Here is a 27,296-nt window from a genome sequence, read left to right on the forward strand (position 1 = left end):
GGGTGCCAGCCCCATATACCAAGGGTGACGGGTTCAAACCCTGCCCCAGCCAGCTAAAACAGCAGTGGCAACTGCAACAGAAATAGCCGGGTGTTGTGGCAGGTGTCTGTAGTCCCAGCAACTCAGGCTGAGGCAAGAGAATTGCCCTAGCCCAAGAGCTGGAGGTTGCTGTGAGCTGTGACACCATCGCACTTTCTGAGGGCAACAAAGTGAGACTCCATCTCTAAAAAAAAAAAAAAAAACAACAACCAACAACAAAAAAATAACTAATGCAGAGTTGTTTTCTTTCCTCTTTGTTTCTTTTTAAGAGACAGGGTTTCACTCTGTCACCCAGACTGAAGCAGCCTTAAACTCCTGGACTCTAAGCCATCCTCCTGAGTAGCTGAGACTATAGGCACATACCACTGTACCTGGCTACCAGAGTTTTAATTACATACACAATTTATGATTTATGGATCAAAATAAATGTAATAAATTCCTTTTACAGACTGAACCTGGTGAAAACAATAAAATACTAACTGGATATGAATTCTAACCCCCGTGAAAATGAGATACATCTCTAGCTAAAACCTTGTAAGATAATAATTGTCACATCTGTATTAATTTCAAATCCCAAGTGCTTTGACTCCAGACCCCAAATAGTTCATAGCTTTAAAAAAATGTATGCATATATTCAGTATAATTGTCTTACTTTTTTCTGTGATTAAAGGAATCTTCTTTACTACTGCTGTTAAGAGTTGCTGGATCGTCTCTAAGTGATCTATCCTGAGAAGGGTAAGAAAAAATTAAGGCAATATATTAAACACATGTAGCAGTTTCTAGCCACATACCTATACATACACTTCCCCTTTCTCAGGCAATTATAATTTAAAACTATCATACAGCCTTCTTTATAAAGGAACAGTGAGCCATGGTTAAAAAGAAAACATCAAGACTAAATAAAGATAAAACCCCAGGAATGGCAAATTATGCAAATACCACAGACACTTTATCTATTGTTTTTAATTTTATTTTTTTGAGACAGAGTCGGTAGAGTGCCATGTCGTCACAGCTCAGAGCAACCTCCAACTCTTGGGCATAAACGATCCTCTTGCCTCAGCCTCCTAAGTAGCTGGGACTACAGGCGCTTGCCACAACACCAGGCTATTTTTTTGTTGCAGTTGTCATTGTTGTTTAACAGGCCCAGGCCAGGTTCGAACCCTCCAGCCTCACTGTATGTGGCAGGAGCCCTAACCCCTGAGCTATGAGCGCTGACCCTATCTATTATTTTTACAATGAATAGCAATATAATCTTTTTGGCAATGTGACTGCTACTGAGAAGAGAAAGATTCTATCACATAAATGCCCACCTTGGGGCTATTCCCTTTAAGGTCTCTACTGTGTCTGAATGGCTACATTTTTATTGTTCTCAGCAGTGAGAGATAATTCAAAGGCAATCTCCCAATCTGTAAATTAGAAAACCTCAGGAAGCCTTTTTAGAGGAGGCCATGAGTGTAGCTGGCTCATGGAGAGACAGCCGTGTAATATCAAGCAGGTGTGTGAACATCACCCAAAATATACACACTTGAGCAGTAAGATCATAAGACCTTTCACCCCAAGGATTCTACAGGGAAAGGATATGTTGGCAAACCCAGCTGGAGGGAGGCCTGTAATCCCATCTGGGGCTTCTAAGACCTCAAATCAAGAGCCATGCCTAAGTCACACCACGTCATAGTATAAAATGACAACCCCTCCACTGTGCATCAAGTGGTAATAATTGTCTCCACTATACATGCACAGACGGTTTCCCCCATCGAGGACTTCACACCCACAACTCTACACACATTCAGCTGTGACGGGTGATTGAAAAAAAGCATCACACACACATCCAAAGCAGAACTCCTTTAGAAAAGATTGGAATAATTACTTAATGACATAGTTTCCCAGCTCAGAACTTTCTTCTGTTTTCACTGCTGTCTGACCCTCCTGAGAGAGGCAGGTTGGCCCAGGTGTTTCTGGTTCAGTCTTCACTACAAGGGAAGGGCAACAAAGGGAAAGCTGTCAGGACTGTGTGGGAAGGACACGTGCAGGCAGAAACAAAGCTCTTCCATTGAAGCTCAATGAGGACACTGCCCTCCAGCTGCTGTAGGGTCAAGGCAGGAGATGGCTCCTGTCATCATAGGGTCAGCAGACAAGGGAAGAACTGTTAGCCTGGGCCTGATGGGGAGCAACTCCAGGCTCATGACAAGAGGGGGCTATAAATGGCTTTTTAGACATTTCTTAAAGGGCCAGTCACACTGCTTTGTGAGATCCCTCACCCGCACCAACACATGATTGAACAAAGTCACATTAGAATACAATGCTGGCTTGTTCTAATATTGTGATTGTTTTAATATCATCCCTCTGGCTAGTTTATCAACTCTCAGCCTCATCTTAGTGTTCTGAGACACAAGGCCCAAAGCAAAAATCAGATCCACTGTGCTTGGAAAACCTCCAAGCTAATCTCACTAGGCTTTAAACATCACTAAAACCACTGCTGGGAGATACAATGTCTCAGGTGCTCATGCTGTCCTTTCCTTCAATAGTCTTCTTCACTCAAAAACCTGTGACCTGTGACTTGATGCTTCAGTAGGAGCTTCCCCACCTCTGCTCTCCTCCCTGACAATGCAACTTGTACATCAGCACCCAATAATCTTTCTGAAATACCTATCTGGTATCATTTCCCTGCTCAGTATTCTTCAGTGGCTCCCCAAACAACACAAATGAGGCATACTAGTACTAGATACATCTTTTTCTCCCTCTCCTCATTACTGACGTATAGTCTGCATTTCATTAAGTACACAACTTTATCTATGCACCCATGTACTCACCACAGTGTGGCCTGCCTGCCTCAGCAGACTCCCTTATGCTTTTGGCAGTTCCTCCTTGACAAAGGTCTGCACCTTCACCCATTCTGAATTTCACATGACTGGAGTCATAGTGCACATACTCTTTCACATCAGCATTTTAGCTATTATGAGTAACAATGTGATGAACATTCTCATGTGTCTTTGGGTAGATTACGCACTCATGTCCTAGAAGTGGATTTGCTGGACCTTTGGGCAGATGTTTTTTAACTTTATTAGAAACTGCCAAACTGGTTTCCAAAGTGATTATCCCAATTTACAGTCCCACCAGCAGTGTATGCAATTTTTAGGTGCTTCACATTGTTCTCATCACTTGGTATTGTCAGTTTTTTAAATCTGTTGATTCTGCTGGATCACTATGGTTTTAATTCGCATTTCTGGTGATGAATGAGCTTGCATAATTTTTCACGGCCTTATAAGCTTTTGGGATTTCTTCTTTTGTGAAGTGCTCATTCACATTTTTTGCCAATTAACAAAAAATTAGTCTTTTAAATATTGATTTTTGGAAGGTCTGTATACATTTTTTTTTTTTTTTGAGACAGAGTCTCATTCTGTTGCCCTCATTAGAGTGCCATAGTGTCACAATTCACAGCAACCTCCAACTCTTGGGCTTGAGCGATTCTCTTCCCTCAGCCTCCTGAGTAGCTGGGACTACAGGCACCCGCCACAATGCCTGGCTATTTTTTGTTGCAATTGCCACTGCTGTTTTAGCTGGCCAGGGCTGGGTTCGAACCCACCACCCTTGGTATATGGGGCCAGTGCCCTACCCGCTGAGCCACAGGCACCGCTCTTGTATATATTTTGGATGTAACTCCTTTGTTTTATGTATGGAGAGAGCACAAGTATTTTTGAGTCTGTGGCTTGACTTTTTGTTTTTGATCTTTGATGTAATGACGTTCCCAATGTTAATTTTTAAGTCTAATTCATCAGTTTCTTTCTCTTAGGGTTTTCCTGCATGTCCTGTTAAAATATCTTTGCTCTAGGTCATGCAGATATTCTCATATTTTCTTTTGCAAGCTTTATTTTTTTTACCTTTCATATTTAGGTCTATGATCCAAATCAAACCAGGTTTTGTTTATAGTGTGAGGTACAGATATATCCAATCAAGCCATAACTATTTATTAAAAAGACCATCCTTTCCTTAGTGAATTTGTTAATAATCAGGTCACCATATATGTGTGGGTCTATTTCTGGGCTCTCTTTTCTGTTCCATCAGTCTGTCTATTCTTGAGCCCCTACCACACACACACTCAATTACCTCAGCTTTATAATATGTGTCTGCCTAAGTCCTCCAGCTTCTTTGGTCTTCAGTACTATCTCAGATATTTTGGTCTTTGGATTTACATAAACCTTTTAGACTTAGTGCATCAATTTCTATAAACATACAACAAACACAACATTCTAGAGATTATGATTGAGATTGTATTGAATCTATATGTATTTTTGGTGGAAACTGATGTGTTCATCACGTCTTTCAAAAATTTAATATGGTAGGTCCTTCCATTTAGTCACATCTTTAATTTCTCTCAAAAATGTTTAATAGATTGTTAGGTATATAAGACTATATTTTCTTAGGTTTGTTAACTAAGTATTGGTATTCTTTGGTGTTTTTGTTTTTTTGAAATAGATTCTCACTCTGTCCTCACTACTGGGCCCCACCCAATTTTGGTGCTATTATAAATGTTCATTTAAATTTCATTTTTCTGGCCAGGCACACATGGCCATGGCTCACACCTGTAATCCCAGCAATCCAGGAGGCCAAGGCAGGTGGATTGCTTGAGCTCAGAAATTAGAGACCAGCTTGAGCAAGAATGAGAACCTGTCTGTACTAAAAATAGAAAAAACTAGCTGGGCATTGTGGTGGGTGCCTGTAGTTCTAGCCACTAGGGAGACTGAGGCAGGAGAATCACTTGAGCCCAGGAGTTTGAGATTGCCATGAGCTATGATGATGCCATGGCACTTTACCCAAGACAACAGATTAAGACTATCTCAAAAAAAAAAAAAAAGAAAAAAGAAAAAGAAAGAAAAAAATCCATTTTCTAATTATGGCTAGTATATAGAAATTCAAATGATTTTCTTTTTTTTTTTTGCAGTTTTTTGGCCAGGGCTGGGTTTGAACCCGCCACCTCTGGCATATGGCGCCGGCACCCTACTCCTTTGAGCCACAGGCGCCGCCCTGAAATTCAAATGATTTTTTAATATATACTGACCCTTCAAGGCAATTTTGGAACTCTTTTTCTGGAATAGGTATCAGAGCTGTCATCAATGAGATCTCACAATTAAGTTCAAGAACTCATCCTAGAAAAAGTCATTTGAAAGGTAGACTAGGTGCTGGCATTGGTGCATCGCTTACCAAGGGGAGTACTTTGAAGATGGCTGTAGTGATATTCAGCAATAAGGTATATAGCACTTTTTCTAGAATGAGTCTGTGAACTTATTTGTTCAATCTCATATGTGCTTCCATTTACATCAAGTCCAAAAACAGAAATAACTAATTTATAGCAATAGAAATCAGAATAGCAGAAGAGCAGAGAGAGGGCAGGAGGGGGGCGGGGCCTTGGTGTGTGCCACACCTTTTGGGGGCAAGACACAATTTTAAGAGGGATTTTACCTAACAAATGCAATCAGTATAACCTGGTTTCTTGTACCCTCAATGAATCCCCAACAATAAAATAAAAAAAAAAAAGAAATTAGAATAGCAATTGACGATGGGGGTTGAAAACTGATTGGAGGGGCCCAAGGGTGAAAATTTCTACTGATATACCTTAAAAGGGGATGTTGGTTATACAGGTTTAAACATCTGCCAGCTCATCAAATGGTAGGTGTAACTGCATTTCACCGAACATTTTACTTCGATTAAAATTAAAACAGATATCCTCTGGCCCAGTCCAAAATTAACTGTATTTGTGGGAGGCAGGCCTATGCCACATACCTCCTGTTGAGAAGGACACCAATTCCTTCATGAGCTGTCTTTTGATCAGGGTTTGGTGAACTTTTTCTTTTCTTTTTTGCAACAGAGTCTCACTTTGTTGTCCTCTATAGAGTATTGTGGCTTCACAGCTCACAGCAACCTCTAACTCTTGAGCTCAAGTGATTCTCCTGACTCAGCCTCCCAAGTAGCTGAGACCACAACACCCAGCTATTATTAGGGACAGGGTCTCCCTCCTGCTCAGGCTGGCCCCCAACCCCTGAGCTCAGGTAATCCACCTGCCTCGGCTTCCCAGAGTGCTAGGATTATAAGTGTGAGCCACCACACCTGGCCCTTGGTAAACTTAAACAGTAAGAACATCTCTGCAGGCAGTAAGCATAGGAGATAATACGTAAATGAACGGGCATGGCTAAGGGACAATAAAGCTTTACTCACAAAAACAGGCACTGGACCATAAGCTGCCAGACCCTGCTTTAGACCGTCATTTAGTAAGTTACAAATCTACCTCTCTATAAGATTATCAAGGAGATCCTGGCACACTTGAAAAGCAGACTGCCATGGTACTTGACAAATGTATTTCAAATTTCAACTTCACTTCTTTCTAGACTTGGAAAGTATATACTTAACTTCTCTAAACTTGTTTTCTCATCTGCAAAGTGGGCATAGCAGCTATGCTGAAGTAGTGGAATAATATATTAAAGGCAGCTACCAGGGTACCTAGTATAGTATAGGTTCTCTTTCTTACATAGTAGCTATCTATCATCATTGTTGCAGATGCTGCAGATTCTAAATGTGCACTTCCTTCATCTATTCTTTTTTGAGACAGAGTCTTACTCTATTGCCTGGTTAGAGTGCTGTGGTATCATAGCTCATAGCCATCTCAAACTCTTGGGCTCAAGCAATCCTCCTGCCTTGGCCTCCTGAATAGCTTATGAATACAGTGCCTACCACAACACACAGCTACATTTTCTATTTTTAGTAGAGACAGTCTCACTCTCTTGCTCAGGCTGGTTTTGAACTCCTTACCTCAAATAATCCTCCTTGCCGATTGATCTATTCTTGTCAGGAATGTCCCCCACTGCCCAAAGTCTGGCCCGTCCCTAAAACTATAATCCTTAAATGAGCCCCGCTAATTGTCCTACTTCCCCAAACCAGCCCTTCAGGTCCTTGTTTCTACTGTTCCTTTCACCTGACAAAGCCCATGAACTCACAGCTAAAATTGTGTCACTCTTTGAAAAGCCAGGTTATAATCCATGACCCTTACAGAATCCTGTTCCCCTTCACACTCCCTGCCAACCCTGATCAGATATCCAATACTTCAGCAATCATTTTATCAGTCATTGCTTGCTGTTTATGGCAATTCTCTTCACCCTGATTATAAATTCTTGAAGGGCAGAAATGATGCTTTGTAAGTCTCTATTATTTCCCTCAGTGTCTATTAGTAAGTACTCAGTACACTATTTGCCAAGTGACTGACTCACAGATTCTGAAAATTGAAAGGACTTAGATTACAGTATGTCCTACATAAAACTTCCAGACAAAAATACAATGAGATCCTACATACCTTTTGCAACAGCTGCTGGAGCAGAGCTGGGGACAACTGGAGTTGGAGCAGCTACAGGCACAATGGTAGGTGGTTTGTTGGTAGAAAACGACTGAACCACTAAAGGGTAAAGAGGCATTCATCAAATATAGAAATTATTTTTAATGAGGATGATCCCAGGTGTTAGCCCCTTATCAAATAGAACAAAGAAAACTTCAGCATAATGGGGATTGTAAGGTCCTTTATTTAATACAGTGATATGACAACCTAGGTTGTTTTTAGTTATCAGGGTAACAGAAATATATCCTCAACTGCGGAAATGGGGGCTTGTCACTAAATTAAGGAAATAAAAATCCAATTAACTTAAATTGTCATAAATGTTTAAAATGTTGCTCCTCAACTCAATAGTCCACATAGGGCACCTACTTTGAAGCCAGTGGGTCACTTAGGTTTTACTCTCAGTCCTAGCCTTGGTGCCGGAGACTCCAAGATGCCAGTGAGTACCATGACTTCAGAAGGGCAGGCTGTATGCTGTATGTGCAACATCACCTGACAGAACATTCATAGACTCAAACAATAGCCACAGTGTGACAGGCCCGTGGGCGAAGTGACTTACCTTTATTCACAGGCATCAGTATAGTCTGCACACCTCCAGATGTGTTCACACTGAGTGGTTTCAGCTGGCTGGGAATTGTCAGGACAGCTTGCTGGGGATTGGACTGACTAGAGTGAATCTTTAGCAATCCTAAAATAAATCAAACGATAAGGCCAAGCTAAAGGTCAGATGTTTCTTTTTTTTTTTCCTTGTAGAGACAGAGTCCCACTACTTCATGGCCCTCAGTAGAGTGCCCTGGCATCAAACAGCCCACAGCAACCTCCAACTCCTGGGCCCAAGCGATCCTCCCGCCTCAGCCTCCTGAGTAGCTGGGACCACAGGCGCCCGCCACAACACCCGGCTATTTTTTGGTTGCAGTTTGGCCGGGGCCGGGTCCGAACCCGCCACCCTCGGTATATGGGGCCGGTGCCCCACCGACTGAGCCACAGGCGCCGCCCTGGTCAGATGTTTCTTTGAACTTCCTTCACCTCTTTGCTACTCATATTTTCACAGAGAAGAAAGTTTCTAGGACACTTATTCTTTTAGTAAATAAAGAGCTGGGGCTCGGCGCCTGTGGGCTCAAGTGGCTAAGGCACCAGCCATATACACCTGAGCTGGCGGGCTCGAATCCAGCCCAGGCCCACCAAACAACAATGAAGGCTGCAACCAAAAAAATAGCCGGGCGTTCTGGCAGGCGCCTGTAGTCCCAGCTACTCCGGAGGCTGAGGCAAGAGAATCGCTTAAACCCAGGAGTTGGAGGTTGCTATGAGCTGTGATGCTACGGCACTCTACACAGGGCAACAGCTTGAGGCTCTGTCTCAAAAAAAAAAAAAAAAAAAAAAAAGAGCTGGAAGCATGAGGTAATGGATGCTACAGATTTCACAAATAAATGACAACGATTTATTTTTAAAGTGGCCTTGCCCCACATCCAAAAAGCAATACAGAATTTTTTGCAAAAGCCGGACTAATAGGAAGGAGGAAAAGTTACCCAAAGTCCTACTCCAGATAGTCAATATTAACATTTTGAGGTAGTTCTTTTCTGTTTGTTTTCCATGCTAATTTATTTTTTCTGTACATACCTATAATGTGCACAAATGATCATAGTAATAAAATTTTATATTTTAATGTGTAAAGTTGGCATTTTCCAATCTAAAAACCTACCATGGCTCCCAACTGCCTAATAATATTTCCAAAATTACCTTCTAAGCATTCAAGGTCCATTTTAATACAGTCCCAATTTATCCAAACCTCCTTCACACCATCTCTACAATAAATACTTCTGTATGTCCTACACAACATAACTTGTAACTTTCTATTTCTGTGCAGCCCTTATTTTTCGAACATCAGATATTTCAATCATTTTAGAAAGAATCACTTTCCCTCATTTTATCTTATTTTTCATACTCCCATTTCCATTACAAAACTATTGTAAGCATTCCTCAAAGGGCCAGTAAAAAATCAGAAATGGCCTTAAATATGAAAGAGCACAAAGACACAAACATATGTCATAATATAACAACTATTTAAAAACAGTAGCAGTGGCTCATGCCTATATTCCTAGCACTCTGGAAGGCCAAGACTGCCTGAGTTCACAGGTTCAAGATCAGCCTGAGACAGAGCAAGACTCCGTCTCTAAAAAACAAGCAGGCGTTGGGTGGCGGGCACCTGTATTCCCAGCTACTCAGGAGGCTGAGGCAAGAGAATAACTTGAGCCCAAGAGTTTGAGGTTGCTGTGAGGTATGATGCCATAGCACTCTACCCAGAGTGACAAAGTGAGACTCTGTCTTAAAAAAAATTAAAAAAACTAACATCAGGCTAAAGATACTTTGAGACCCTGGAAAGCAGGTGGTTTAAGCTAAGGAAAGCAATCATCTAAAATACTTTTAGAGTGGGAGGTGCTTGTGGGTCAGTGAGTAGAGCGCCAGCCCCATATACCGAGGGTGGCGGGTTCAAACCCGGCACCGGCCAAACTGCAACAAAATAATATTCAGGCGTTGTGGTGGGCACCTTTATTCCCGGCTACTCGGGAGGCTGAAGCAAAAGAATTACCTAAGCCCAAGAGCTGGAGGTTGCTGTGAGTTGTGACTCCATGGCACTCTACTTGAGGGTGACAAAGTGAGACTCTGTCTCTTAAAAAAAAAAAAAAAGATACTTTTAGAACAGGTCTTACATGAATAAGAAAGTTGTAATTACTGGGACATGCCCTTGAGAAGTACAACAAAGACCTGGTATCTTCCATGTTTTTACGAAATTAAATGATCAGCTGAAAAGTTAAAAAAAATATTAAAAAGCTTATAACTAAAAATAGCCACTCCTTGTTCTATCTCTCTATTGTCATCTAGTTCCCAGTAACAACCACTTCTAACCCTTCTGTTTCTTTTAACATTTACCTCAGTATTTATTTTATTTTTTTTTGTTTTTTGAGACAGAATCTCACTATGTCACCCTCAGTAGCATGCTGTGGTGTCACAGCTCATAGCAACTTCAAACTGTTGGGTTCAAGTGATTCTCTTGCCTCAGTCTCCCACCACAATGCCCAGCTATTTTTTTGTTGCTGTTGTCATTGTTTAGCAGGCTCAGGCTGGATTTGAACCCACCAGTCTGGGTATATATGGCAGCACCCTAATCACTGAGCAATGGGTGCCAAGCCTACCTCAGTATTTTTTTTTTTTTTGAGACAGAGTCTCAGTATGTTGCCCTCAGTAGAATGCTGTGGCATCACAGCTCACAGCAACCTCCAACTCTTGGGCTCAAGCAATTTTCTTGCCTCAGCCTCCCAAGTAGCTGGGACTATAGACGCCCACCACAACGCCGGCTATTTTTTGTTGCAGCTGTCATTGTTGGCTAGCTGGCCAGGGCCGGGTTCGAAATTGCCACCTGCGATGTATGTAGCTGGCACTGTAACCACTGTGCTAAAGGCACCGAGCCCCTACCTCAGTATTTTTAAAAGAATCTGTATATTGCAGGCCTTGATTCACCAGTTTTTCAGATTACCTACTGACTTAACTATTAGGGTAGATAAGCCTTTTAAGGCACTTATATTTTCTCTTCCCTATAAAGATGGTCTCTTACAACAGTTTGACTTAAAATTCTCTGACTCTGGCCAGGCACAGTGGGTCACACCTGTAATCCTAGTACTCTCGAAGTACCAAGACGGGAGGACCTCTTGAACTCAGAGGAGTTCAAGACCAGCCTGAGCAAGAGTGAAACCCTGTCTCTACTAAAAACAGAAAACTTAGCCAAGTGTAGAGTTGTATATCTATAGTCCCAGCTACTCGGGAGGCTAAGGCAGGAGAACTGTTTGATCCCAGGAGCTTGGGGCTGCTGTGAGGCAGGTTGACACCACAGCTCTTTAGTCTGGACAATAGAGAGGCTCTGGCTCAAAAAAAAAGTCTTTGACTTTACAATGACACAAAAGTGACTTGCATTCAGTAGAAACCCTGCTTCTTTCATGTGCTTGGCAATGGCAAGCTCCCAGGCAGCCAAAAGTGTTTTTGAAATTTTTCTGAAGTTAACTATTCCCTCTTCTTTTACTTGCTCAGTTTTCTTTCAAGATCTGAAATTTACCTTAAGTCTTTGCATCTCCTTCAAACACTGTCAGGCAGTCATTAGTCCAACTTTCCACACAGTCAAATCTCCTACACAATTTACACTCCAATTCCTTACAACCGATACCTCTCCTGCAGGTCTCTGATCTACTCCAATTTGGACTGCTGCTTTCTAGACCTGCCACAAAACACATTTTTGGGAATGTCCCATTACTGTCCCTGGGGATTCCTTTTGCCTTTCTTCTATATTTGGATCTTCTACTTTCATTCTCTTTCTTATTTTACATCTCTTCATGCTGACAGTCTGACACTGCTGTGACATTTTTATTGTATTTTATAGAAGTATCGCTCTGTACAGACGGTAAAAACCAGAAACAAAATTGATCTTTCAAGCTTGACAAGCAAAGCTGTATATCATTATCAGTTCCCTGGCATCTGAGACAGCAAGATGTAATCAAACACATTAATATTATGTGACAGAACATGAATATTCACATTCAGTAGTACAAGCTGGCTGTCAATGTAGGTCAAATTTTGCCCTAAAATTAGCTATAAAAGGGCGGCGCCTGTGGCTCAGTGAGTAGGGCACCGGCCCCATATACCGAGGGTTGCGGTATCAAACCAGGCCCTGGTCAACCTCAACAAAACAATAGCCGGGCATTGTGGCGGTCACCTGTAGTCCCAGCTACTTGGGAGACTGAGGCAAGAGAATCGCCTAAGCCCAAGAGCTGGAGGTTGCTGTGAGCTGTGATGCCACAGCACTCTACCGAGGGCAACAAAGTGAGACTCTCTCTCTTAAAAAAAAAATAACTATAAAAATAAAACTTTTGGGCCAGGCGCAATGGTTCACACCTGTAACCCAAGTACTCTGGGAGGCCGAGGTGGGTGGACTATCTGAGCCAACGGGTTCATGACCAACCTGAGCAAGATCAAGACCTCCATCTCTAAAAATAGCCGGGTTTTGTGGTGGGCACCTATATTCCCAGCTACTTGGGAGGCTGAGGCAAGAGAATCAATTGAGCCCAAGAGTTTAAGGTTGCTGTGAGCTGTAATGCCTCAGGACCCTACTGAGGGCAACAAAATGACACTCTGTCTCAAAAAAAGTAAAAATAAAAATAAAACTTTTGGTCTTCATAGCTTTATTTTAGAATTGCAGGTAAGGGATATGAACTAATAACAAAGAGGACACTGATGATAATGACAATAACAGCAATTATTGATATAATGGCCACTATGCAGTACTTAAGACAGTATGCTATGTATTCATATATCAATTCATTTAATCTTAACTTTATTAGATAAATATTATTAATCTCATTTTTACAGCTGAGAAACTGAAGCAAATTACTTTCTTTCTTTTTTTTTTTTTTGAAACAGCCTCGCTTTGTCGCCCTCAGTAGAGTCCTGTGGTGTCATAGCTCACAACAACCTCAAATTCTTGGGCTTACTCGATTCTTTTGCCTCAGCCTCTCAAGTAGCTGGGACTACAGGTGCCCACCACAATGCCCTTCTATTTTTAGAGATAAGGTCTCGCTCCAATTCAAGATGGTCTTGAACCTGTGAGCTCAGGTAATCTACCTGCCTTGGCCTCCCAGAGTGCTGGGATTACAGGCATGAGTCACCTCGCCTGGCCTGAAGCAAATTACTTCCTAAAGCAACCTGGCCTCAGGATTTGTGGTCTCTGTTACTCAAAGCAGTAAAAAGTATACTTTTCTGAGCCATGTAGTATGGACACAAAGATACATGTATCATAGCTCCTGCGGGACTGAAAGCACATCAGTCTTAATAACTAACGTTAAAAATCATTATTTGTAGTCATCAAGGCTAATATATATTTTATATACCTTATTTATGAAGGCAAAGAAAAGTCTATGTTTTATAATGAGTTACATTTAAAACTGATCATTAAAAAAGGAAATAAGTACTTTAAGGAGTACAAACCATCAGCTATTCACAAAATTATACTATAAAAACAGCTAAAATAGGGGGTGCCTGTGGCTTAGTGAGTAGGGCGCTGGCCCCATACACCGAGGGTGGCGGGATGAACCCAGCCCCGGCCAAACTGCAACAAAAAATTAGCTGGGCATTGTGGCGGGCGCCTGTAGTCCCAGCTACTTGGGAGGCTGAGGCAAGAGAATTGTAATTTATAAATCTGTAATTTATAAATAATAATTTTAAAATATCAAATTAAATAATAATTTTATCTTTAAAGTCTCGTAAATATTGCTTAAGACCCTTGAAACATAGTTTAGCCCAAAGAGAGAAAAGATCATGATACAACTCACCCGATACCGTGGCCTTCCCAGAGACAGGATTAGGTGTTGACACCAGGGATGTGGCACTGACGACAGCAGAGGTGGCAGGTTTGCAGGTTCCCATGGTGGCCTGGCTCACACACACTTGCTGCTGCCCAGAACTTTTAATTACAGAACTGCCAGCAGATGATGAAGTTGAAGCTGTTCCTTCAGACTGCTTTTCCACAGGGCCACAAATAAAGTAGTTAAGGGTACTACATACAAACAACAACAAAACCCTTATCACCTATCTCGCTTTATAAAGGCTATTTCAACAACAAATAAGTAGGGGAACATATTCTTGAATGTAAAAATGAACTAAGATGAGCCTTATTAAGAACTCACTACAGTGTTTTAAAGTCTGTTCATTATTATATGGCAGGCATAGCATAGTGGTCAATGCTAGGGCTCACAGGTAAAAGCCATTAAGGAAATGGTCACCAAAGTGAGATGAATGCTATAGCAGGCATAGGTAAACATCACCAGGACAAATGAGAATAAAGTTAACTGCTTCTGTCTAGGGACAGAAAGGGGAGGATACTGGAAAAAGCTTGAGGTAAAAACAGCACTGAAAGGTCACACTGGCCCCATCTTGCACTCCCTTTCCCCTTCCCTCCTCCTAATTACCTGCCCCTGAGCACTAAGCCTGAAGAAATGGGTTGTTAAACAAGGACTGTGAACAAACATACCCTGCAGACAGATTACACGTCCCTGGTTCCCCTTTTAACTACCCAACCCCCTGCCCCATGGATCTAACCTTGCAGAGTCTTGGATTTGTAAACTACTTTGCTTTAGGAATTCCACCCCACCCAACTGAAAGATTTAAAACCCCCCTTCCTTTGTCATACTTCACTGAGAAATTCTAGAGTGTGAACCCTTCTTCGTCAGCTAGTCAGTAAAGAACCCTACACCTAATTTGAACTCAGCGTGCTGCAATTTTCTCTATAATTCCACTCTCATTGGTTACAACAGTACTTGAGGAGAATCTTCAAGATTTGAAACAAGAGAAAAGAAGAGATAAAAGAGTGTTTCCTGGGCTTGGTGCCTGTGGCTCAAACGACTAAGGCACTAGCCACATACACCTGAGCAGGTGGGTTCGAATCCAGCCTGGGCCCACCAAACAACAATGACGGGTACAACCAAAAAAAGAAAGAAAAATAGCCAGGCACTGTGGTAGGCGCCTGTAATCCCAGCTATTTGGGAGGCAGAGGCAGGAGAATCACTTGAGCCCAGGAGTTGGAGGTTGCTGTGAGCTGTGATGCTACAGCTCTCTACCCAGGGTGACAGCTTGAGGCTCTGTCTCAAAAAAAAAAAAAAAAAAAGTGTCTTTTGGCACAAGTGAGTATGTAGAGAAGAATTGTGAGAAGTAGTAGTTGTAAGAAAGGAAAGCTATTCAAGCCAGATTGTTAATGTCCTTGGGGTTCCAGGGTAATTGTCTTTTCAACTGGATATTTACATACAAAAGAATAACATTCCTGTAATCCCAGCTGCTTGGGAGACTGAGGCAAGAGAATCGCTTAAGCCCAGCAGTTGGAGGTTGCTGTGAGCCGTGTGAGGCCACGGCACTCTACCAAGGGCCATAAAGTGAGACTCTGTCTCTACAAAAAAAAAAAAAAAAAAAGAATAACATTTGGCCCCTATCTCACATCCTATACAAAAATTAACTCAAAGTGGATCTAAGATTTAAATGTAAGGGCCAAAACTATAAAGCTCTTAGAAGAAAACATAGACATAAATTTTGTGACCCTGGATTAGGCTTGGTTTCTTAGATGTGACACCAAAATAAGAAGCAATAAAAGAAAAATAGGTTAGCTGGAACTTCATCAAAATGAAAAACTTTTATAGTTCAAAGGATACCATCAAGAAAGCAAAAAGAAAGCCTGGCAAGGTGGCTCATGGTAACCCTAGCACTCTGGGAGGCCAAGGCAGGTGGATTGCCTGAGCTCACAGGATCAAGACCAGCCTAAGCCAGAGCAAGACCTTGTCTCTAAAAACAGCCAGGCATGGTGGCAGGCATCTATAGTGCCAGCTAATTGGGAGGCTGAGGCAAAAGAATGGATTTGAACCCAAGAGTCTGAGGTTGCTGTGAGCTGTGACGCCACCGCACTCTACTGAGGGCGACAAACTGAAATTCTGTCTCCAACAAAAAAAAAAAAAAAGAAAGCAAAAAGACAGCCCAGAGGGGGAGAAAATGTTTGCAAATCAGGTTGGAAACTTTATAAGGATATATAAAGTGCTCTAAACCAGTACTACAAAAACAAATACCCTGGGCGGTGCCTGTGGCTCAGTGAGAAGGGCACAGGCCCCATATGCCGAGGGTGACTGGTTCAAACCCAGCCCCGGCCAAACTGCAACAAAAAATAGCCAGGTGTTGTGGCGGGTGCCTGTGGTCCCAGCTACTTGGGAGGCTGAGGCAAGAGAATCACCTAGTTCCAAGAGCTGGAGGTTGCTGCGAGCTGTGATGCCACAGCACTCTACTGAACGCAACAAAGTGACTCTGTCTCTTAAAAAAAAAAAAAAAGACAAATACCCTAACTAAAAAATGGGTACCCACTAAGACGTCTGTGTTTTAAAAAATGGACAAGAACAAGTATTGGCCAGGATGTGCAAAAATTAGAACCCTAACACACTGCTGGTGGGAATCTAAAAAGGTACAGAGGCTCGACACCTGTGGCACAGAGGTTATGGGTGCCAGTCACCCGAGGGGCAGGTTTGAACCAAGGCTGGGCCCGCTAAACAACAATCACAACTGCAACAAAAAATAGCAGGGCACTGTGGCGGTCACCTGTAGTCCTGGCTACTTGGGGGGCTGAGGCAAGAGAATTTGGGCCCAGGAGTTTAAGGTTGCTGCGAGCTATGATGCCACGGTACTCTACCAAGGGTGACATAGCGGGACTCTGTCTCAAAAAAAATAAATAAAAATAAAAAGGTGCATGGGATAGCGCCTGTGGCTCAAGGAGTAGGGTGCCGGTCCCATATGCCAGAGGTGGTGGGTTCAAACCTAGCCCTGGCCAAAAACCACAAAAAAAAAAATAAACAAATAAATAAATAAATAAAAAGGTGCAACCTCTTGGCAGCTCCTCAAAATGTTAAACACAGAGTTCCCATATGATCCAGTAATGCCACTCCTAAGTATACAGCCAAGATAAACGAAGACATGTAACTTATACATCAGTGTTTACAGTAGCATTGTTCATGATGATCAAGAAGGAGAAACAACACAATGTCCATCAGCTAATGAATGGATAAACCAAATACAGTGTATATCCATAATACTCTTTTTACTTTTTGGGGTTGGGGGACAGGGTATTGCTTTGTTGCCTGGGCCAAAGAGCAATATTGTCATCACAGCTCACAGCAACCCCAAACTCCTAAGCTCAAGCGCTCCTCCAGCCTCAGTCTCCTGAGTAGCTGAGACTGCTGATGCATGCCAGAATGCCTGGCTAATTTTTCTACTTTGTAAAGACAGCGTCTCCCTCTTGATCTGACTGGTCTCAAACCCCTGGCCTCAAGCGATCCTCCAGCTTTGCCTCCCAAAGCCTTAGGATTATAGGTGGGAGCCACCGCACACGTGCACCATAAACTGAATAAAAGGAACAGAGTACTGATGCATGCTATGGAATAGATGAACCTCGAAAAGTTATGCTAGGCAAGAAGAGCAAGACACAAAAAGCCATTATGTTTTTATGACATTAATATGAATGTCAAGAATTGGCAAATCCACAGAGAAAGCACAGAGCTGTGGGGAAGGAGAAATGGGGAGTGACTGCTAATGGACATGGGTTTCTTTCTAGGTTAATAAAAATATTCTTGGATTAGATCGATGATAATGATGGTTGCACAACCTGCAAATATAATAAAGAACAGTGAATTGTACACTATTAAATGGTTAAAATTCAAGGTGTGAGATTCCACTTTTTAAAAAAAGAACAAAATTCTAATTTTTTAAAAAGACCCATTGGTGTGCCTGCTGGATATCTTCCTCCTGTCTATACCTCTTTTGTGTTTCATTATGATTTTCCACTCCTATGCTAATTCTCACCTGTTGTACAGAGCCATTTGCTGACAGGGCCACAGCCGGGGAAGTAGCAGTTGTGATAACCCCTCCTGCTACTCTCAGCATTGTGGTTCCAGGTTTTGAAAGTTGTGAGGTGGCTGGCACAGACTTCAAGGTGCTATCAGATATTTTCATTAGTGATGCCTGTCCCCCATGGGCTGCCTGCAGAAACAAAGTGGGAGAAGTAATGATGTTGCCTTTGTTAACAGGTGCAATTTATTCCTAACCTACATTTGAGCTATGTCCTAAGAACTGGAAAATACTCAAAAAGGTCTTGCCAATTAAAACTATATGAGGTGTTTATGCACACCCCTTTCTAGTTACATTCTACATTCTATATATAACCTTTTCCCTACCAATGTTCCTTTACCTCTAAATGAAACAAGTAAATAAATGCATTTGGCTTTTTCTCAATGTTTGGCTTTTTCTCTGGTTTGCCACTAGAACACAGGTGTTGTGAAAACCACCCACAAAATCCACAACGGGAAAGGAAAAGAGTCATATCAACATCATTGTTGTCACTGGACATGTAGATTCAGGCAAGTCCATCACCACTGGCCATCTGATCTACAGATATGGTGGGACTGACAAGAGAACCATCAAAAAATAGATGAGAAAGAGGCTGCTGAAATTGGGAAGGGCTCTTTCAAGTATGTCTGGGTCTTGGATAAACTGAAAGCTGAGTGTTGAGTGTTGTATCACCACTGATGTCTCCCCGTGGAGATTTGAGACCAGTAAATAGATGTGACTATCACTGATGCTCCAGGACACAGAGACTTTATCAAGAACATGATTACAGGCACATCTCAGGCTGACTATGCTGTCCTGATTGCTGCTGCTTGTGTTGGTGAATTTGAAGCTGGTATCTCAAGGAGTGGGCAGAACTGTGAGCATGCTCTTTTGGCTTACATACTTGTATGTGAAACAACTAATTGTTGGTGTTGACAAAATAGAATCCATTAAGCACCCCTACAGCCAGAAGAATATGAGGAAATCATTAAAGAAGTCAGCAATTATGTTAAGAAAATTGGCTAGAATCCCAACCCAGTAGCACTTGCACTAATTTCTGGTTGGAATAGTGACAACATGTTAGAGCCAAATGCTAACATGCCTTGGTTCAAGGGATGGAAAGTCACCAGAAAGATGGTTGATGCCAGTGGATTGCATCCTGAGACTACTTTGTTCAACTGGCAAGCCATGTGTCTGCTTCTCCAGATGTCTAAAAGTGCTATTGGTGCTATTGGACTACCCTATAGGCCAAGTAGAAACTGATGTTCTCAAACACAGCACTGTGGTGGTCACCTTTCCTCCAGTCAATGTTTCAAGAGCTTTGAGCAAAGCTCTTCCAGAGACAATATAGCTTCAACATTAAAATGTGTCTGTCGCTAGGCATGGTGGCTCACTCCTATGGGAGGCTGAGGTGGGTGAACTGCTTGAGCTCAGGGGCTTGAGACCAGTCTGAGCAAGACTGAGACCCTATCTCTACTAGAAAAAACCAGCTGGACATTGTGGTGTTCCAGCTACTTGGGAGGCTGAGGCAAGAGGATTGCTTCAGCCCAAGAGACTGAGGTTGCTGTGAGCTATGATGATGCTAACCACACTCTACCCAGGGCAAGTGAGACTCTGTCCCCTCCCCCAAAAAAATTAAAAAAAAAAAATTGTGTCTGTCAAATTGTTCATTGTGGCAACGCTGCTGGCAACAGCAAAAATGACCCCCTAATAGAAGCAGCTGGCTTCACTGCTTAGGTGATTATCCTGAATTACCCAGGTCAAATTAGTGCTGATTACATTCCTGTACTGCACTGTCACACAGCTCACAATGCCTGCAAGTTTCCTGAGTGAAAGAAAAGATTTAATTAATATCACTCTGCTGGAAGATGGCCCTAAACTCTTTTTTTTTTTTGGAGACAGAGTATCTCTATGTCACCCTCAGTAGAGGGCTGTGGCCTCACAGCTCATAGCAACCTCAAACTCTTGGGCTTAAGCGATTCTCTTGCCTCAGCCTCCCAAGTAGCTGGGACTATAGGAGCCCACCACAACACACCACTATTTTTTTGGTTGTAGTTGTCATTGTTGTTTGGCAGGCCCAGGGCAGATTCGAACCTGCCAGCTCCAGTGTATGTGGCTGGCGCCCTAGCCACTGAGCTACAGGCGCTGAGCCTGACCCTAAATTATTGAAATCTGGTGATACTGCATCGTTGATATGGTACCTGGCAAGCCTGTGTATGTTAAGAGCTTCTCAGACAAGCCTGCCCTGGGTCATTTTGCTGTTTGTAATATGAGACAGACAGTTGCTGAGGGTATCATCAAAGCCGTGGACAAGAAGTCTGCTGGAGCTGGCATGGTCACCAAGTCTGCCCAGAAAGCTCAGAAGACTAGGCTTGGTGCCTATAGCTCAGCAGCTAGGGTGCCAGCCACGTACACTGCAGCTGGCGGGTTAGAACCCAGCCCAGGCCTGCCAAACGACGACAACCAAAAGCAAAAAAAAAAGTGGAAACAATCCTAAATGTGCTCTAATCTGGAGACGACAAAAGCTAAATACAAGTGATAGCCCCACAGCAACCAGAAGGGTGATGAGTTGGGTACCATGGCAACAGCAGCTGGTTCTATATTGTTTCTAGTACTCCACACACCCTGGCTCCCCATCCTCCTTCTTCCTGTTGTGCTATGTTGGTTTGAATTGTATAAAGAAAATCCAATATACAATATATATATAGTTGGAAAAGAGAAGACAAATATTATTGTTGTTATTCTTTGATGCTACACCAAAGCTAAACAAGAGGAAGTTCTTCACGTTTAGTTGTATTATTGTAATCTAAAGCCACAGCAATTAAGTTTTCTCTGCTATGTTAAAACTCATTGGTCAGGAACTTCTGCTTCCACAAGGGATACAAAAGCTGTAAAGCATGTAGGAGCAACCTCCTATCCTAACAAGAAAAGGCTAGATAAACTACAAATCTTATTTTGAGGGAGCATACAAAAATACTGAAATTTCAAGGTGAGCAAGTAATCTGATCCAATGATAGACAGCCAGTTCCTATAATATGCTAAGATTAAAAAAAAAGTGCCTAATTAAAGTATGAGGTGCCATAGATGTCTGAAATAGCGATGGACATCTGACCACAGGGAAACTAAATTAGTAGGGAAATCACCTTGTGATTTAAAGAATCAGAACAATTCATTTGAATTTAACAAATTACTGGGACACCAAATGCCAAAATATGAAAAGATCAATAAAACTGATAAACCTCTAGTTAGAATGATCAAGAGAAAAAGAGAAGCCATATAATTACCATAACCAAGAATGAAGAGAGATCACCAAAGATTCAATAGACATTGAAGGGTAGTAAGCGAACATTTTGAATAACTTTATGCCAATAATTTGCTTAGTTAAATCCTTTAAAGATATTATGCTAAACATGCCTCTGTCAAGAAGAAACTGAAAAGAAACTATACCTATTAAATAAACTGAAATTGTAGATAAAAACCTTCTCAATTAGGAAAACTCTAGGCCAATATGGCTTTACTGGTATATCCAATCAAATAGTTAAAAAGAAATAGTACCAATTCTACACCAACTCTTCCAAAACAGAAAGGGAAAGTTTCCAATTTATTTTATGGGACCAGTAGAAATTACAAAAAAAAAACCCCCCAAAAACTATTGAGCAATACCCCTTGCAAAAATTTCAAGCAAAATTTTATCAAATTCAATCCAATATATTAACCAATGATAATACATGACAACTAAGTGAGGTTTATCCAAGGAATGCAGATCGGTTTACCATGTGAAAAACCATTCAATAGGGCAGCACCTGTCGCTTAGTGAGAAGGGCGCCAGCCCCATATACTGAGGGTGGCGGGTTCAAACCCAGCCACAGCCAAACTGCAACAACAAAAAAAAATAGCTGGGTATTGTGGCTGGCGCCTATAGTCCCAGTTACTTGGGAGGCTGAGGCAGAGAATCGCCTAAGCCCAAGAGCTAGAGGTTGCTGTGAGATGTGATGCCACAGCACCCTACTGAGAGTGACAAAATGAGACTCTGTCTCTAAAAAAAAAAAGAAAAATGAAAAGAAAAGCCAGTCAATGTAATTCACCATATTAACAAACTAAAAAAAGAATCACGTGATCATCTTAATAGGCAGAAAAGGCATTTGAAAAAAATCGAATTCCATGCTTTGAGAAATACTGATCTACATAGTCATAGAAAAGGTATTACTTTTTGATGAATGGTATCTTACTGTATGTATCTTTCTGCACCTTTGTTTTATCTGGTAAATTTGAGAGAGCTAGCTAAACAATCATCCTGTAAATTATGATATCCCTCACTTGTCATTATAATATTCCCTGTTAGTCTTTCACTTATACTAAAAAATGCTACAGAAACATGTAACAAGTCCTACGATACCAAGTTACTTACTGTATGGGTAGTGTGGCTGAAATTGCCTATTACACTATTCAGGGTCTGCTACATGAAGTCTCTCCAAAGAAATATTACAATGAAATATCAAGAAAATCTTTGTTGCTGAAACAGATTTTATTAAAAAAAAAATCAGATTTTATAACTGATAATGCTTTTCATTTTGCTTTTGCAATCACATTTATACCTCATTTTATTAACTGTGCAGGATACCTTGTTTGCATATCTAAATAATCCCTGGCGGCCTTATTTTCACATTGTACTTAGATATTCCCAAACTTCAAAATGTATTCTTATTTTCCACACTATTTTATTGCCCATATTCTTGCATAATCTGAATTTTTTTGTTAAAAAGAGAAAGTATAAATACGTAAATAAATCCCACAATCGGCACGTATTTGGAGAGTGTACATGTCTATATTTACCTGTGTAAACAATGTGGTCTTCTGTCCAGAGATGACTTTTAGTGTTTGTTGTCCTTGTGCAGAAGATGTGCTGACTCCCAGGGTTCCTTGGACCACTGACCCAGTAGTTAGTTGCTTTCCAGAAGTCTGGGGTGATGGCTGGCCAACTAAAAATGTGCCCTAAGTTAGAAAAAAATATAAAAAACTGGCCAGTAATTTGTTAAATTCAAATGAATTGTTCTGATTCTCTAAATCACAAGGTCCCATGTTACAATCTACAATGTTCTCCCCTTTAATTCTGTAACTCAGCAAAATAATTGAAAGGAACAGTTCTACTGTGTCACTTCCAACAGTTAACCCTACTTCTCAAACTCTGCTCTGCAGTTATACAGCAGGCTGTTGGAAACTCAACTCCTGCAATCTAGTCTTCAAAGCTAGATTTAATCATTCAGACTGCTAACTATCCATCTTTCTCAGTAAGAACATCTGGAACCAAAGTATTACTTTCCTTACAGAAGAGCCAAGACTTGAGTGATAAGGGGAAAGAAAGTGGAAACTCATGCCTAATCTAACCTAATTCAACTCTGAATACCACAACTTGACACTATCTCTTTGTAGCCCTTCTGAGAGCAAGTTTTCAACTGTAGAATGTTTACTGTTCATTACCTCATGGATGTGCAAGGCAAATAGTGGAAATCTTTCTTTGAGGCAGAAATATATGAGTTTAAACCCAAACACTACCATTAGCTTAGCAGGAAGATACTGGATAAGTTACTTAAGTCTTCCTGAACATCCATTTCCTCCTCTCTTAACACAGAGGAAGTCCAAACAATACAGATTTATAACATAATTAGAATATTAGAATTGACCCCTGATCCCATAACTGTAAAGGTAAGTTGACTATAATTAAAAACAGTTACCAAGTAGCTAAATAATTTAAAAGATCAGTCACAGATATCCAGACCTGGGGCGTTTGCTTGAGGATGTAAGATGTGTAAGTCAGGTGCTGGGATATCCCTCCAGGGCCAGTGGCACTGTGAGCACCTCCTGTTCCTCCGCCACCTCCTCCCCCACTGCCACTTCCACCACTGCCACTGCTACTGCCGCCACCTCCTCCTCCTGTACCACCACCGCTGCCACCACTACCACCGCTGGCAGGTGAGCTGGACTGGAGATCTAAAAATACAATGATTGTCAGCAACATTATAAAAAGCACCAAGCCAAGTTTTAACAGAAAACAAATGACCCCAGAGAGCTGTTTCCCCCATAGCATCATTCCTTCTCCTTTCTGATTGCCCTCCTCCTTTTTCTGCAATCTACCTATTCTGTGACAAGAGAAGAACTTTCTAGAGTTAGAAGATAAGACTGAAATCCATTTACTCACGCTTGAATGGCAGCTGTTTCAGCTCTGAGAACAATGAAGAACTTACCTTTGACTTATCTCAGTTGTGGGAAATCAAGAGAGGCCTGCTACTGACATTTTCTAGCCAAGTGTTTTTAATTGATGCTTGAATTTGCTCAGCTAGATGCTTCCAAAAATTTAAGCATCTGATCCAATTTTCAGTGAAATTTCTGGGATTTAGTGTAATTTTTCAGTACTATTTATTTTGTCTCCCCTGACTTGGGAAAAATTAAGACTTCCCTCACATTTAAAATAACTCTAGGGCCCCAGTCTTTTGTGCTTTTTAAAATCCCACTTCAAAGCCTAAGGACTCTTTTTACTTCCTTTCTGGTCAGGTAATCTATAAACTGCCTAAACTATAAATATTCACTTAAATATTAAGAGTTCAACTTCCTTCCCTACCTTTAATTCCAGTGACTATGACTAGAACAGATTTCCTGCCTGATGGTTTATTTTGACCCTTATACCTAAAAGTGTTAGGTATATTACAAGACTATATTAGGCTATTATAAGAATCTAGGCTCTACGCATGTAGAGCTGGCAACATACACTGAGGTTGGAGAGTTCGAGCCCAGCCTGGGCCAGCTAAACAAGAATGACAACTGCAACAAAAAAAAAGAGCTGGGCATTGTGGTGGGTGCCTGTAGTCCCAGCTACCTGGGAGGCTGAGGCTAGAGAATCGCGTAAGCCCAAGAGTTTGAGGTTGCTGTGAGCTATGATGCCATTGCACTCTACAGAGGGTGATGTAGTGAGACTATCTCAAAAAAAAAGAATCTAAGTAGCTCTCCGGATGAATTATGGAAAGCTCACATTGTTCTTTTTTTACATAGCTAACCTTTTGACACTTTTAGGTATGAGGAAAAAATACCAGACCAGGAGAGTGGTAATGACCCATGATAATAAATAAACACAATGGCCGTTAGTGTACACATTGCCTTTTGACAAGAGTGGTTAATTTCTAATCAACCTGACTACCATACCTAATTCTACCTCTGAGTCAGAGGGAAATAATTTCCTTTTACCTTTTCAACACCACCTAAATTGTTTTTCTCTATATGTTAAAGCAAAACTTTACATAAACATAACTCTAAATAAAACTGCCTAATTTCCCTGGGGCTTTATGTACACACTACAGAGATAGAGCCTGTATTCTTCTTTCCATCTACAAACCCAGCAAATGTAAGAAGTACATCTAAATAATGTCAGGTCAGAGGCATTTGTTTCCAATCCTATTCCTATTCCCCTTTAAAATGGAAACAGACTTCCAGCTACAGAAAAGACGATGAATCTTCCCTTAAGTATCACCAATTTTCAGATGCCACTGAAAGGAAGAACTCTTCATTTTACAGTTCACACAGACTTTCTCCCAACACAGCCTCAACAGTCATCTGTAGCCATTCACCCTGATCTCAAACTCTGAATAGTTAACCTACTTCTAGTTAAATTACATGTATGTTTTAAGCCCATTTGGGCAAGGAATACCACTACATCATCAGTGAGTTATAGGAATGCTTCCTGAAATAGGTAAAAATTGCCTCTCAGGCAGACGAGATAAACATACTCAGATACCCAAGAACCAAATGATTTAACTAACTAGCATTGTTGGTAGCTCGCAGGATGGCTCCTTGAGGGATCAGCAGCAGTTTTCCTTTTCCTGAAGGATTCTTGCTGTTTGTAGTAAGGTAGAGTTTAGTGCCAGGAGGCAAATTTGCCAAGTTGGCCAAATTAGTGGCTGGTAGCTGCAGCGTTGCCATTACTAAAATGGTAAGGGGGGAAAAAGAAGGAAAAACTGTAAGATAAAATGGAACTAAAGGCAACACTCTAAAATTAAAATGGGGGCAATAAAATGTTATTTTATAAATACTAAAATACAGTAAACTTCCTAGACGCAGAATGGTTGAAAGGCTAGTATTCTTAAATAACTTGCTAATTAAAAAAGAATTTAAAGACCAGAAGAGCCTGCCATAAACTCATTTATATCTGTATATAAACAGGGTGATCCGATTTCCTGGTTTTGACTAAAACAGTTCTAGGCTATACCTATTTTCCACTGTAATTATTGTAACTCTTTCTACTCTCAAAGTATTGTGGATTAGACAATTAATTACACAATCACCCTACCTATGGATGAATACACATTTTCCCCTATTTGTTTAAAGACGAAGTTAGGGCAAGGTTTGCTCTCTTGGTTGGCAAGTGAGGTCAGCCCTCTGTATCCGTGGGTTCCACATCTATGGATTTAACCAATCACAGATCAAAAATGTTCAAATATTTGAGGGGGGAAAAAAAAGACGGTTGCATCTATCCTGAGCATGTACAGACTTTTTATCTTGTCATTATTCTCTAAACAATATAATGTAACAACTATTCATATACCATTTACATGACTATTTGTGTTGCATCAGGTATCATAAGTCATGTATATATAAATACACATACAGGAAAAGCCAGATGTGGTGGCTCTCACCTGTAATCCCAGTTACTTGGGAGGCTCAAGGTCAGGAATATGAGACCAACTGAGGTGATTAAGCATGACCCTATCTCTCAAAAAAAAAAAAAAAAACAACACAGGAGGATGCACATAGGTCATATGCAAATACTATATACTATGTTTTACAAAAGGGACTTGAGCATGCATGAACTTTGGTGTCCAGAGCAGGGGGTCGTTGATCAATCCTTCACAAATACCGAGAGATGACTTATGTGCATGTGTATAAACTTAAAACAAACTACTGCTCACGAAAGAGAAAAACTCAATTCAAGTTGAGAGGAGGGAGAAAGAAAGAAGGAGGGGACAGGGAGGGCGAGAGGGGGATAGGTGTGCTCCCATTTAATGGGCACATTGCACACCCCTTGGATACAGGACACAACTAGAATAGGGACTCTAACTAACAAATGCAAACATTGTAACCTAATTGTTTGTACTCTCACATTAATCTGAAAAGAAAAATAAATCTTAAAAAAAAATAAAGCAGGGTGGCGCCTGTGGCTCAGTGGGTAAGGCGCCAGCCCCATATAACAAGGGTGGCAGGTTCAAACCTGGCCCTGGCCAAACTGCAACAAAAAAATAGCCATGCATTTGGTGGGCACCCATAGTCCCAGCTACTCCAGAGGCTGAGGCAAGAGAATGGCCTAAGCCCAGGAGTTGGAGGTTGCTGTGAGTTGTGACACCATAGCACTCTACTAAGTGACAAAGTAAGACTCTGTCTCTATAAAAAAATA

General features: G+C 41.3%; 1 protein-coding gene across 5 annotated transcripts in view; it reads right to left on the reverse strand.

The window, feature by feature from the left end:
- The window catches only part of YEATS2 (YEATS domain containing 2), a 117,094-nt gene that overhangs the window by 11,655 nt on the left and 78,143 nt on the right, over nucleotides 1-27,296 (reverse strand). For 4 of the 5 annotated variants that reach the window (XM_053565291.1, XM_053565286.1, XM_053565289.1 and 1 more), the window contains 9 exons: nucleotides 25,669-25,830; nucleotides 23,637-23,848; nucleotides 22,694-22,852; nucleotides 17,837-18,013; nucleotides 13,786-13,972; nucleotides 7,974-8,102; nucleotides 7,379-7,477; nucleotides 1,907-2,009; nucleotides 692-765 (listed from right to left, as the gene is read on the reverse strand). In XM_053565291.1, coding sequence (XP_053421266.1) covers nucleotides 692-765; nucleotides 1,907-2,009; nucleotides 7,379-7,477; nucleotides 7,974-8,102; nucleotides 13,786-13,972; nucleotides 17,837-18,013; nucleotides 22,694-22,852; nucleotides 23,637-23,848; nucleotides 25,669-25,830 — 1,302 coding nt within the window. The remainder of the gene's footprint in view (nucleotides 1-691; nucleotides 766-1,906; nucleotides 2,010-7,378; nucleotides 7,478-7,973; nucleotides 8,103-13,785; nucleotides 13,973-17,836; nucleotides 18,014-22,693; nucleotides 22,853-23,636; nucleotides 23,849-25,668; nucleotides 25,831-27,296) is intronic. The other variant, XM_053565290.1, reaches the window with a different exon arrangement.

This window comes from Nycticebus coucang, chromosome 16 (genome assembly GCF_027406575.1).
Source record: "Nycticebus coucang isolate mNycCou1 chromosome 16, mNycCou1.pri, whole genome shotgun sequence".
In the NCBI taxonomy this organism is placed as follows: domain Eukaryota; kingdom Metazoa; phylum Chordata; class Mammalia; order Primates; family Lorisidae; genus Nycticebus; species Nycticebus coucang.